General features: G+C 37.0%; 2 protein-coding genes across 2 annotated transcripts in view; both read right to left on the reverse strand.

Moving 5' to 3' along the window:
* LOC125651340 (sacsin-like) overlaps window positions 1–5475 on the reverse strand; it is a 58022-nt gene extending 52547 nt beyond the window's left edge. Inside the window, exon 1 of the mRNA XM_056166639.1 lies at window positions 5334–5475. The gene's annotated coding sequence lies outside the window, so the exon portion shown is untranslated. The remainder of the gene's footprint in view (window positions 1–5333) is intronic.
* LOC130055125 (uncharacterized) lies at window positions 1490–5461 on the reverse strand. The gene is made up of 4 exons (XM_056166640.1): window positions 4099–5461; window positions 3668–3862; window positions 3197–3300; window positions 1490–2954 (listed from the first exon to the last, which is right to left on the reverse strand). The coding sequence occupies exons 1-4, from the start codon at window positions 4526–4528 to the stop codon at window positions 2154–2156; spliced, it is 1530 nt and encodes a 509-aa protein (XP_056022615.1). The 5' UTR covers window positions 4529–5461; the 3' UTR covers window positions 1490–2153.
* Window positions 5476–14066: the final 8591 nt, after the last annotated feature.

A 14066-nucleotide genomic window follows, 5' to 3' on the forward strand; every position in this document is an offset into this window, starting at 1 on the left:
ACTGTATCGCTGTTGTATACCTGTACCAATTAATGTTAATAAGGAACATGAGTACCATAAGATATTGAATGTGTAAAACTTACTTTGTTTGTATATTCAGTGGTATTTTACTTCATTATTCTAAAGTCTATAAGATTTTAGATGATTTTAAACCAAAGAATATTCTGAAATTCCTTTTTTAAATGACAGATTGACCCAAATACACAGGCTTTGGATTTGCTGGAAAGTAAATTTGATGAGTCGGATGTACGAAAAACAAATGATGATCAGTGTGCCATGTGGTCCATCTGTGAGAAATCAGTAAATTTTCTTGATGAAAAAAAGCTAAACTATCAGTCTGTTGATGAAGTACCAGATTCTTTATGTGATACCTTTCTAGAAAATATCCATGCCAGTGAAGAAGACATCCAGTATGTTGAGTCGCACACATATGGACAATCTGATAATTCCAACTGGCATGTAGCACGTAAAGGAATGATTACTGCATCAAATTTTAAAAAGGTGTGTGATTGTGTGGCTCATAAAAGAAATCCCAATTACTTGAAGAAACTGTTATTGGGTGCATATAGTGATGCAAAATCAGCTTCCCTTGCATGGGGTGTAAAGAAAGAAAGATGTGCAATGAACTTGTATAAGAGAGTGGCAGGAAAGAAGCATATTGGCATGGATATTAAATTTCCTGGATTGCGCATATTCAAAGATAAACCTTACCTAGGTTGCAGTGTTGATGGACTGTTAACATGCAAATGCAAACATCACGGTGGGACAAAAATTATTGAAATAAAATGTCCATATAGTGACAGGGAAAAGCTACCGAAGGAAGTGGCTCTTCTAAAAGGATGTGTTATGAATTCTAATGGAAATTTACAATTAACTCAGAGTTCAGACTACTATCCCCAAATACAGGGTCAAATGGGTATCTATAACTGTCAATTTGCTGACTTGGTCATATATACCAAACAGGGAATCCATGTTGTTGAAGATATTGTGTATGACGAAAAATATTTCAGTGATATGATTGAAAAATTAGAAATGTACTTTAAGAATATTTTGCTTAAAACTATGTTTGTCAATTGCAACAAAACTACATTTGTAGAATAGTAAAATTGTATACTATCTGGATTTATCTGTTTGTATTACAAAATATTGTCAACCACAGTAAAACATGGTATATAGCGAACCTCAAGGGTCAATGAAAAACAGTTTCTTATAACCAAACTTTGTTTTATCCAATACAATTTTCATTTTTTCCTCTCTCAGAGGAGAATAAATATCACTTCACAATAAGAATGAATTTGTTATATGCTTGTTTGTTATAAGCATGTTTTACCGAATATTGAAATTTTTTTAGAAGCCTGTAAAAATTGTTTTAAAGTGCTGTTTAATCCAGAATGGGGTCTAATTCAATATTTTGATTGGAATGGAGTCAGTGGTATCTGGACGAGAGTATTCAGATATCCTGAGTGAAAAAATTAAGCAAGACTGGTTATGACATTTCACATTTATTGTAATTTTAGTTGTATGTACAAATTTGATTTATTTCATCCGAAATAGATTGGATTGTCAATAAATCTCTAGAAATTGTAATATCTTATGTATACAGGTGTTTGTTAATTATTTTCATATGTTCAGTGAGTAGAAAACCACACCACCGAAGGACCTGGAAATGACAGTATCCAACAGTGAATGGCTCTCTAGATAGCAAAATCCCGCCAGACCCGCACAATGATGTAGCTTCAACATAATGTCTCTTTCCGCACAATGATGTACCCTCAACATGTCCCTTTAAGAAGTCATGATGCTGAATCTGAAATTTAAAGCAAAATCCGCAGCAGAAAAAGTCCTCTTAACCATGCAGGAAATTTACCTATACAAAATTTGGGGAGAGTGGGTGGGGATTTTCATGTGACCAACCCACTGGGAAGTTTCAAGCAAAAAAGGGGGAAGCATGCGCAAAGGAATGCTTGCGTCATTTTGAAAGATTAAATGTAAAAGTAAAACCTAGTACATGTACTACATGCAATAACCGAAATACAAGCAATATTGACTTGATAAATTAGTTCGATTCTTAGTCAATAATTTTGTTTATCTTAAATGGATAAACTTAAATATTTTTAAAATATCAATGCAACAAATCTATGATAGGTAATCACTTAGAGAAACATTTGAGTATTACAAATTATACTCATCAACTCATTTAACAAGTTCTTGTCTAGATTACAAAGAATACCACAAACTTTAACTACATTGTCAAACTGAGTCTTCATTCTTAATGGTAAGGTACCCTGTAAAATGGCAAAGTTTTTCAGTCTACCTATTGCTCTTTCAACATGAATTCTTGCATGAGCAATTCTCCTTGTTTTCGTTGTTGCTGCGCTACACATTTGTTTTCCCATTGCAAATGGAGGAATGTTTAATGTCGCTCCTTTAAGAGCTAACTCCCCCCTGATCAAGAACCCTCTGTCTGCCATAATGTCATCTCCATATTCCAAATTCTCAAGGAAACCAGATTGCTCAACAATTTTCTTATCCGATATGCTGCCAGTGAATAAGTTGGATATAAAGGAAAATGACCCCCTTGGTGTTATTCCAGCTAAACATTTGAAAGTGTTATGATGTTTGTAGGAAGAATAAGTTATTCTTTGTGATGATGGCAGACTTGGCTTTTGCACAAAAAACTCTGTACAGTCAATAATACAACGTGTTTTGGGAAAATGTTTGAAACATGCTGGACGTTTAAATCTTACTTGTTCTCTGCTTGGCCAGCGAATCAAGAATCCAAGTTCCTTAGATACCAAAGAAGTCCATGTTACAAAAATTCTGCTTACCAAAGTGTCAGATATTCCGAACATGTTTCCGAGAGAAATGGTGTCATAACCTCTTGGCAGTCTCAGAAGCATTAAGATCATCTCCTCATTTAGTGTCAGTATACGTTTAGGACCTTTCCTTGGAGTCTGAAAATTAATTGCTTAAAACTTCAATTTTGTACGATACATAATATTATATAATTTTATCATTAAATTAGGATAATCTCATTTATAATAATTTCCTATAGTGCAAAAAGAATTCATGCTGATCTGTTTCCTGCTTTTTACATTTTAGGATATACATTTAGGACATGATATATAAAATCACTGTATAGTTCATTGTCTGCAAGATTGACTACTGTATTCAGACAAAATCCAGAATCTGTTACCTGTTTTCTTTCATTACTTGTCTCACTGCCTCTCCAGTATGTCATACTCTTTGCCGACTTAGACAGGAACACAAAGAGAAACCCAAACATTGCCAGGGACAAACCTAAAATGAATGAATTGACATAAAACTAAATACATTTGAAGAGTTTTGTCACCAATTAAAGAACTCTGTAGATATATGTAACATTCAGAACTTATTGTGCAAGTAGTAATAAGATAGTACCTCTAATATGTTACTGATTGATTGATTGTATATTGTTTAACATCCTGCTCGAGAATATTTCACTCATTTGGAAACGTCACTCTGATTTGATATATATATATATATATATTTTGTAAACTGATATCTTGATTCAAATGACTCTGACCTAGGGATTTCTATTGATGTAGAAATGATATCTTGCAAATATTTCACATATATTAGATTGTCTAAGCAACCATTGGTATAGTAAAGTTTAACAATGAACTACCAGTATAAAACTTGCAGCTGTTGTCATCTTTCATGACATCCTTCAAAATGAATTGTCTACGCATGCTTCCTCCATTCATCAAATTATCATCATCATAATCACAGAGATGTTCTTTATTTATTGTGGTTTGCACTGCTTGATCCACCATTACTTTCTTGGATGAATATCCATGCTCTGGGAGATGGTCAGACTTCCCTTTTGAGAAAAAAAACCACAAAACAATTTTCGACATGGTGGAGTTTTTTCCTCATATAATAATGATTATATCTTATTCGTACACATTGGTATTAGGTTTGTCATTGAAGAGATCATATCACAAAAAAAGCTAACTCTACAATATACTGTACTTTCAATATTCGTTCTATGTGTGTGATTCAACACATTTATCAAAATTAAAGTGTGGATATTGCATATATCTCCATAATTCTTACCAATATCATCAAAAGAATCAGTTGCAATATCCTCTACGTCATCTATCACAATAAATGCTGCCGGGGTAGGAACGGTTTCGATATCAACATCACAGGAAAGCTTTGTGGTGGTTGGGGTTTCATGATTGTTAGCCTTTTTAGTTGGGGGTTTTCTCAATGGTTTTCCCTGGGATGACGATCCTGCAATAACCGGGTACGGATATTTCTCTGTAGGCTGACCTTCCACAAAGTGCTTGCTGCATACGTAGGCATGTTTGTTTACGTTTTTCACAGTGAAATTTTTCCTATTGCATGCTTTCACCCACACTAAAGTTTCGCGTAATCTTGTTTTGGGCTTAGGAATTGGCCAGAAAGTAACATCTCTCATATATTCCTTGTCTTTGTAGCGCGAATCACTGTTACAAGTGCCCCATGCACATCGTTTTACCATATTTCTTTGATTTGTACTTTGTATTTACACCGCCTCAAATGTCGGGTATCACGTGATTAGTCGCTTACGTACTTATAAAAAGCCGCTTAAGATATGTATAATTGGAGGAACGACTATTAAAAGGGTCACTGATCCAGAAATCAGGTGGGACACATCGACTGATGTTATTTATACCAGGTACTGCTGTCTTTTTCACGCAACATAGCACCGGAGCAGATTTTGCCGAAATCGTGTTGCATTCCTGTCGCTTCGCTCGCTATGCTCGCGAAGCTCAGTGGTAGTATTTATGCCCATTTCTCATATATTTCTACTTTATTGATAAAATTGCCGACTCCTGTGCTTTGAATCAAATTTAAGTAAAACTTTTCTCCTTATATAATTGACTTTTTTCTATATATAGATCTACATGTAGTTTTCTTTCATAATATAATATAGTCTACTGTGACTTTCTCCCCCTTTGTATATGTGACCCTTTTCTATCAAAATATATTGTTTTACTATGAATTTTCCCCTATACATATAATATAATAGAATCTATATATTGCATTGTGACTTTTTTATACAAAATATACATTGTGACTTTTTTTCCTACATCTATGTGATTTTTATACAAAATGTATATTGTGACTTTTTTCCTGTGACTTTTTATCCGTGACTTTTTTTCCTGTGACTTTTTTTCCTACATTCGTTTCATTCTATTTCACAAACCGAATGAAACATTTTAACAATAACCCGTGGTTTGCGACTGAGGGGTATGATAATATCATAACCTTTATTTAATCATAGTTACTTCTATACAACTTACCTAAAGCACAACAAGGCCTTCCCACACGTCTGATACACAGCATCGATATGGACGATCATGTTCCTGTTTGTTTCAAAGTTTGTTTTCCACTTTCTGCGAATTAAAATACGAAAGTGAAAGAAGATTTTTCGAAAACCTACCTATGGAAGCATATTAGGGCCGAAGCAGTATCTTTTTTTAATTCAATTCAATTCAATTCTTTATTGGCACTAAAGCACATTATATAAGAATGTGTTGTTAGCCATACATAGATACACATATATATTGATACATTACAAAATATCAAACTGTTGAAAACTTATTTCTAACATTAAAACAGTCTCTGATGTATAGACAGGTTTGTTTTGTAGATACAAGGTTATGTGGATTTAGTAAACAAATTATAAATTGTTATAACAAATTAATAATCTGTTATTTAAGAAATAAGATATCATTTTTGAATGTTGTTGGGATACGACATGAAGTTGGTCACGTGATCAAATCCCGAAGGGCGTTATAGTTGATTTGATCACGTACCAACTTAATGTCATATCTCAACAACATTCAAAAATGATATCTTATTTCTTATAAGAGGGAACTTATACTGCCTCGCTAGAGAGCTAGCTTTTCTAGTGATGTGTACCTAGAGTGTCTCTCTTGATCACGCATGTTAATTAACAGCGACTCTAGTGTTTGGCGGGAGGCCTGTTTCAGGTAGAGTCTCTACGTAGCTCTGGGTACGGACATGGATTCGTCCGGGGACGACAGTGGTTGTCGTCGGGAACGGCGGGTGCCGTTACTGAGCAGGTGCCAAACACTCAGAGAGGACTCGCGCTAAGCTTCGGGACGAAGCTACCCCGAATGGGGGGAGGGGGGGGGGTAGCGGTCAGTATAAGAGGGAATTTATACTGCCTCGCTATCTAGAGCTAGCTTTTCTAGTGATGTGGTAGAGTGCCTCTCTTGATCAGTTAAGCAACAGCGAGCGTGTTCAGCACTTGGGCTGGGTGACCGCTACACACGTTACATTACTTTGTTGGAATGGCAAAACCATTATTAATTATAAACTATAATCCCTTCTAAAAACAATTTTCATCCATGGTTTCTTTTATAACAAGATGTGTTTGTGAAACACCAATTCCGAAGATGGCCAAGGTCACATATCTTGGTACCAGTAGAAAGATCTTGTCACAAGAAATGCTCATGTACAATATGAAAGCTCTAATATTTACCATTTAGAAGTTATGACCAACGTATTTTTTTAAGTAGGTCAACTGTCAAGGTCAAAAGGTTTAGTACCAACGGAAAGGTCTTGTCACTAGGAATACTTATGTGAAATATCAAAACTCTATCTCTTACTGTTCAAAAGTTATTAGCAAGGTTAAAGTTTTCAAAAAGTATGTCAAACTCCAAGGTCAAGGTCACAGGGTAAAAAATGTTGGTACCCACGAAAAGGTTTTGTCACAAGGAATACTCGTGTGAAATATCAAAGCTCTATCACTTACTGTTCAAAAGTTATTAGCAAGGTTAAAGTTTCAGACAGAATTACAGACAGGACAAAAACAATATACCCCCCGATGTTCGATCGACCTTTTGTACTGTATATGAATGGATTACAAGCGCACTATTTTTTCCCGCGCAAGGAAGACTGATAAGCATGACGTCTGAGCCACGGATTCAAAACAAATTCAATCAGCTGTTTCTATCATACTGGGGATCATCTCAAAATTAAACGAAAAGAAGACGTATGAGATAAATAGAACATTTATAATTTCGTATTTTGATATTTGGTTTATCCAACTCCTTGATATGGTGTAGGCCCATTTATTCGCTCGGCAAGCCTCGCGAATAAATGCACCATATCAACTCGTTGGATAAACAAAAAATATAGATATCATCTATATATCCTCTAAATTCGCTGATCAAAAACTGAAATTAAAGGCCTCGGCACCCATAGGCTGCACAGGGGCTAAGCCCGTTTTGGGCCCGAACTCTGTGATACCATAATCTATATTATGGTATCACAGAGTTCGGGCCCAAAACGGGCTTAGCCCCTGTGATAGGCTGTATATATCATAAAACAATTTTCAATGTGGTTGTAAATCCATACATTAGCTATATTAGTCCGAAATATCTGACGAACAAATCACTGTTATAAGTATTGTTTGCGTTGGTCAACTTCTCGAGAAATGGCCAGCACGGTTAATATCCAATGAAATCATTTTGACCTAGGGTTAACTGTTTGTATAAATCATGTACAATCTAAGTCTTGTGTGTTTTGCAGTGGCAATATAAAAAGAGCAATGGCACTTGATAGCCAATGCCAGATCGGGCCAAAGAGGTCAATTGTTGAAATACATCAGTAATCTAAAAATAAAATGTAACAATATGCAAGAACTCAATTGAATTGATTGAATATTGTTTAACGTCCCTCTCGAGAATATTTCACTCCTATGGAAACGTCACCATTGCCGGTGAATGACTGCAAAATTTAGGCATATGTTCGGCGCTTATGGCCATATAGAGCAGGGAGGGGTCTTTATCGTGCCACACCGGCTGTGACACGGGACCTCGGTTTTTGCGTTCTCATCTGAAGGACCGCCCCATTTAGTCGCCTCTTACGACAAGCAAGGGGGTACTGAGGACCTATTCTAACCCCAGGGGCGTAACTAGGACTATTTTAATGTATAGGCCCAAAAGATGAAACTGAAGGTTTCACCGATGCGCGAAGAGCCGAGGGGGTAGGTGTGGGAGGGGGTCGTCCCCTCTCGCTGGGGGGGGGGGGGGGGGGTCACCCCGAGAGAATTTTAAATACTAGGACTCTGAGCATCAAAATGATTGCAACAGACTTTTAAAAATATTATTATATCTCATAAAGAATCACTAGTAAAATAGAATCTGATTGGCCGAGAAGGTCACGTGACCGTCGTGTTTGCCCTGCAACAAAACATCTTGTGCAACGTTAACTTTTCAAAGACATTAAACTGTTAAGTGGGGTGAGTCATTATTGTCATCATAAATTTAGAAAAAATATTGAGCCATTATGTAGAAATATTATAAAAAGAAAAGGTCCGACGGAATAATCATGTATTCGATTTTAAACACTAGGAATATAAATGAATATATTACATTTTGCAAACATTCATGGACAAAAATGTGTTTTGAAAATTCAACAAAAAAAATGTGTTGGCAACTGCCTACTTGAGCCTAACGAAGCTACGCCCCTGACCGGATCCCAACGGAAACTGAAAAACAGATTTGAATGTGCAATGACCGAATTGAAAGTTTCAAATGAAATAATTAAATTCCCTTTAATTTCAAATTAAAGATTTATGCCAACGGTGCATATTTCAGGGACGTTACAAATAGGGAATTTTGTAAACAGATCATTGATGCGATTGTGTATATAGAACCCGCTTCTGCGGAAAGTTAGTCAGTGGTAATTGTTCCTGGCTAACTCACAACTCGCATTGATTTCATATAGGTGGGGTTCTCGCCACTCACCCCATACCTGGATATAAGTCAAGGCGGTCAGGATACATCAGTAAGCAGAATATTTATGCTTAAATAAAACGGGTCCATGATCGTACATGGACGGTTCTAGTAAAATGAAGGAAGTCAATCGATCCTGAGGCACACTCAGATATCCCCGATATTTGATGTCCAACTGTTTTAAATGTTGGAGTCTGTGATAGTGCTAGCACTGGGATGGTACACAAGGACATGTGTTAGCGAACTGAGTCGTACCTCTCGCTTCTGTCGCCCATCCCTGTTCTAATCTTTTTACCGTAAGTGGAGTCTTCCTACGATAAAGGCATGTTATGATAAATGGTGGAGATCCGGATTTCGTTTGGAATCATTTAACCCTGTTGTGAGAACCATTATTTCGTTTTGCATCAAAAGCTGTTGTGGTAAGTGTTGAGATTCTAGTTTTCAATAGTGCTATGAGGATTTATGGATAAATCCACGGCTTCAACGCCTGGGACACCACTCCAACGTTTACAGTGTGCGTTTGGACTGGTGCCGTCATTTTCTCAAAGAGCGTTTGTTCAGCCTGATTCCGAGGACCCGAAAATTTCTTTCAATTTGAAAACTTATAAACCCAGTTTTGTTTTCACAGGAGCACGAAATAACAACAAAACCAGTACTAGTCAGCTTTTGACGCCACCCCTCAGACGAGATATCGGCCAAGCTTCAACTGGTGGACACAATGATCCAGTTCTATCTACGCAACACCAGATGCCAGACCTAGCGGTATCTACCCAACCACTAGTCAACAGACCCCGATCATTCGAACAAAGACATTTTGTCTACAATTTACTGGGACAATGCGCTAGTCAACACAATCTGGACAGGACAGATTTAGTTATTACAACACAAACAATACGCATTCGTCAGGTAGGACATCATCTTCTGTAACTATGTCCTCAACTATTAAGTTAGAGAAATTTAAGGGTTATGGTACCCAGAATGTCGTTGCGTGGTTTACTAATTTTTGCCAGTGGGTAGAGTTTCATGAGTTACCTGAGCGTAAAATATTGAGTGCTTTCTCCTTTTCATTTAGAGGGCCAGGTAAAAGAATGGTATGATTCATCGCCAATAAAACAAAAATCTAACCCGGGGATAATTAAATCTTTATTTTTTGAAAGATTTAGAGAATTTTTTAGATTTGTCGGTTTTACAAATGAAACGGGATGACAGAGTCTGTGGGAGATTATATAATACTAATGGGGTCTGACTACGTATTAACGAGAGATCAAACTCTAGATAACTACGGATAACTCTGTTTACCTGATCAGGATATAGGGCTCACGGCGGGTGTGACCGGTCGACAGGGGATCCTTACTCCTCCTAGGCACCTGATCCCACCTCTGGTGTGTCCAGGGGTTCGTGTTTGCGCAACTATCTATTTTGTATTGCTTATAGGAGTTATGAGATTGATCACTGTTCGTTATCTTCGCCTTTCATAACCCTGAGGATTTTTAATTATTAAAAATGTAAACTGTTTGACTACATTGATGGACACACTAATTAAACTAACAAAATGTTGCTCCTTGCCAATCCTCGAATGATTCCGTTACGCTTTGGCAACACTTTTGTAATGATTATAAATATATCGCGTGAATACGAGCGACACTTGTTTTTTTTTAAGTATTTGTTCAATATGTCACATTTCATTGTAGCTCTAAATTTTTAAGACAGAGAGAGAAAGAAAGAGCAGACATAGAGATAGATTTATATAGTGCAAGATTGGAAAGAAGGTGATTGCAGTGCACCTTCAAGGGATCAATATTAAGACAATACTGGGGAAAAAAGAAAACTTAGAATTCTAAACATACTATATTTTCCCAAAAAGCATTGAAATAATTAGGTTTACAGTCATTTTTGTTGTACATGTATGTGTTTCAGAAATTTGAAATAGGAACTGAATTGATTTTAAGACACTTGTTTGTGAGACGAGTGTTTAGCGGTTTTACCTCATTTATACTGAAAACCATGTCCAGGCCAATTTTCAATGTCTTTGTTCACATAAAACCGGACTTTGTCCGATTGATTCCTTTGCACAGAATTTGTTTCGTTTCATACTTTCAAATATCAAAGGCCGATAATGGACAATCTCGAGTTCATTTCTTTTAAATATTGTAAATCTACGGTCAAGTTATCTATTTTTAAATGAATGTAAACCCATTTTGACCTTCTTAGCTCACCTGAGCTGAAAGCTCAAATAAGTTTGTCTGATCACCCGTGTTGTCCGTCTGTCTGACCGTCTTTCCGTTTTTCTACAAGTCTGTCTGTAAAGTTTTCACTTTTTCAACTTCTTCTCCAGAACCACTGGGCCAATTTCAATCAAACTTGGTGAAAAGCATCCTTGGGTGAAGGGGGTTGAAAGTTTGATAATAGTACACACTAATGAAAAGCAACACCCTTCTCTGAGGGGAGATAATCAAGAAAACGTTTTACTGTCCTCAGAAACAACTGACATCAACCCTATAGTTTATTTACCTCCCAAGCTGAAGAGTACTACATGTTTACCTTTGACATAAAAACACTTGCACTGTCTACAGAGCTATTTTTCTTGCAAAATTACGTACTTTAGCTATTAATAATTTGGAGGCACGATACCAAACCGCTAAAATAAGCCAAAATGTATCACCCCGCGGAAAAATCCACTATACGGTATATCGGTATTGTTGAATATCGGGTACAGGTTTTGTTTTATTTTGATTGCTAAACATTCAGTGACAGTTTGTGTTTCATTGGGATAGATGTAACATTGAGAACTTATTTTGTTTTGTTGGGATTGCTAAAACACGAGATATATATTCCTCTATCGATTTATGAATTAAAATGTTTGTACAAATGTCTTGCCGTTCGGGGACTGTGATTTGTAACAAATTTAATTTTTCTGAAGAGGACTGGGAAGGAATAACGATGGTTCGTAAAAGCAAGAGTTATCCGTAGTCAAAATTAGTGTGCCAAGAACGGTCTAACAATCGGTATGAAACACGTCAGAAAGCATTTGACCCAATGATATGCTGTATTGACTAACTAGATCGTTATAACGATAATAAGATTTGCGAAATGCTGACTGTAATCGAGACTGTTGAAGCCCCTGTACTAACAACTTGTTTGTCAGTAGCTTGCCTCGATTTAAAAACTGACCATACGCAGAACAAGCTCTGGCGTATTGAATCAATTGAGAGATTTAAACACCATATGCAGGTGATAATAGAATATTGCTGTTCGATATGTAATGTGTATTGTACCTCAGCACGATACCGCTTTGCACGATTCGTGGATGATGATACTCTTACATAGGTCTAATCAATACTTTTCCAACAGTGTAAACACGAGCCTTCAGCTCCACATAGTTTTAAACTTATAGTCATTTCAATAGAGCCAGTCGTTGACCAATGTTGTAAAAATGGTTGGGAAACGGGTTGAGAATATTGCAGAAATTAGAGCTTATATAAACGTTCGCACAAAACTCGGTCATTCGATAATGCAGATTTTTACTGAATTGGGGCAACTTTATGGGTCTGATAAGGTATCTTATGAGACAGTTCGTAGGCGGAGAAAGAAATTTTTGACTGGCACAGAGTCCGTCAAAGATCCAGCAAAATCTGGCCGACCTGTGACTGTAACAGGCAAGGCAAATGTCTTAAAAGTCAGGGAAATAATTGAAAGTGATGGCAGATACACGATTCGTGATATTGCCAAAGCTGTTGACATATTGCTATCGCGGTTGCATTTCATTATGAAGCGTATTTTGAAAGTACGAAAGATTTCTGCCAGATGGATACTGCATATATTGACAGATGACCAAAACGGGTATGAGTACAAACCGCCAAGCAATTGCTCAAAATGTTTCCCAAATTCAATCAAAGACAACTTGCAAACATTGTTACTGGTGACGAAACATACGTTCACTATTTCGAACCAGTCAGAAACATTGGAAACAAAATATGGCTAACTAAACACGGTAGAAGGCATGGATTTGCCAAAATAACCATAAGCACAAAGAAGGTTCTTCATTGTATATTCTTCTCATGTGATGGTATAGCCGTACAAATTCCGGTGCCAAAGGGCAAAGGTGTTACAGGTCGGTATTACCGAAATGTTATACTAATAAAGCTCAAGAAATATTATCATAAACGACGCCCTGTGTCAGGATTTAGGCATGGTCGTCTAATTCATGATAATGTTCCATCACATACAAGGTATGTTTTAAAAGGCTGTGGCCTTCAATTCGAGATTTAGATATTACGACGACGTTTTGTCTATTAATAATAATACCTTTCATTCATATGTCGATTCGATATATCCCTGTGAGCTCGAGATAAAAGACACCACAGAGTCGTCCACTTCTGCTTCATACTTAGAAATTTATTGGAAGTAGGCATTAACGGCAAACTTACAACTCAACTGTATGACAAACGAGATGATTTCAGCTTCTCCATCGTCAACTTCCCACATTTATGTAGCAACATTCCATTATCACCTGCATATGGTGTTTATATATCTCAATTGAATCGATACTCAAGAGCTTGTTCTGCGTACGGTCAGTTTTTAAATCGAGGCAAGCTACTGACAAACCAGTTGAAGGTACAGGGTTTCAACAGTCTCGACTGAAGTCAGCATTTCGCAAATTCTATGACCGTTATAACGATCTAGTTCGTCAATACAACCTATCATTAGGTCAAATGTTGTTTGACGTATTTCATACCGATTGTTAGGCCGTTCTTGGCACACTGATTCTGACTACGGATAACTCTGTTTACCTGATTAGGATATAGGGCTCACGGTGGGTGTGACCGGTCGACAGGGGATGCTTACTCCTCCTAGGCACTTAATCCCACCTCTGTTGTGTGGAGGGGTCCGTGTTTGCCCAACTCTTTATTTTGTATTCCTTATAGGAGTTATGAGATCGATCACTTCGTTATCTTCACCTCTCATACATCTGAGCTTGTGAAGCAATTTTTTAAGTCGGAAAAGGTTACCGTCTTGCCACACCCACCATACTCTCCAGATCTCGCCACATGCGACTTTCCTTTTTCCAAAACTTAAAAAGTTCTTATCTGGTCGTCGTTACAAGTCCCAACAATTAAGCCCTTGGCTCAGCCATCAGTCAGTGCCCTGGAGGTCTACCTACATCAGCGTACCGTGACGCATTTCAGAAATGGATTCAGATTTTGAAATTATGTATTTCAAACCGCGGAGAATACTTTGAAGGGATGTAATGTCAACTCTCGATAA

The sequence above is a fragment of the Ostrea edulis genome, chromosome 5 (genome assembly GCF_947568905.1).
Source record: "Ostrea edulis chromosome 5, xbOstEdul1.1, whole genome shotgun sequence".
NCBI lineage: Eukaryota > Metazoa > Mollusca > Bivalvia > Ostreida > Ostreidae > Ostrea > Ostrea edulis.

Coding starts and splice junctions, on each gene's coding strand:
- LOC130055125 (XM_056166640.1), bottom strand. CDS start 4,528: ATGGTAAAACGATGTGCATGGGGCACTTGTAACAGTGATTCGCGCTAC. Junction 3,863..4,098: donor TGATTCTTTTGATGATATTG/GTAAGAATTATG, acceptor TTTTCTCAAAAG/GGAAGTCTGACCATCTCCCA. Junction 2,955..3,196: donor CAAGTAATGAAAGAAAACAG/GTAACAGATTCT, acceptor ATTAATTTTCAG/ACTCCAAGGAAAGGTCCTAA.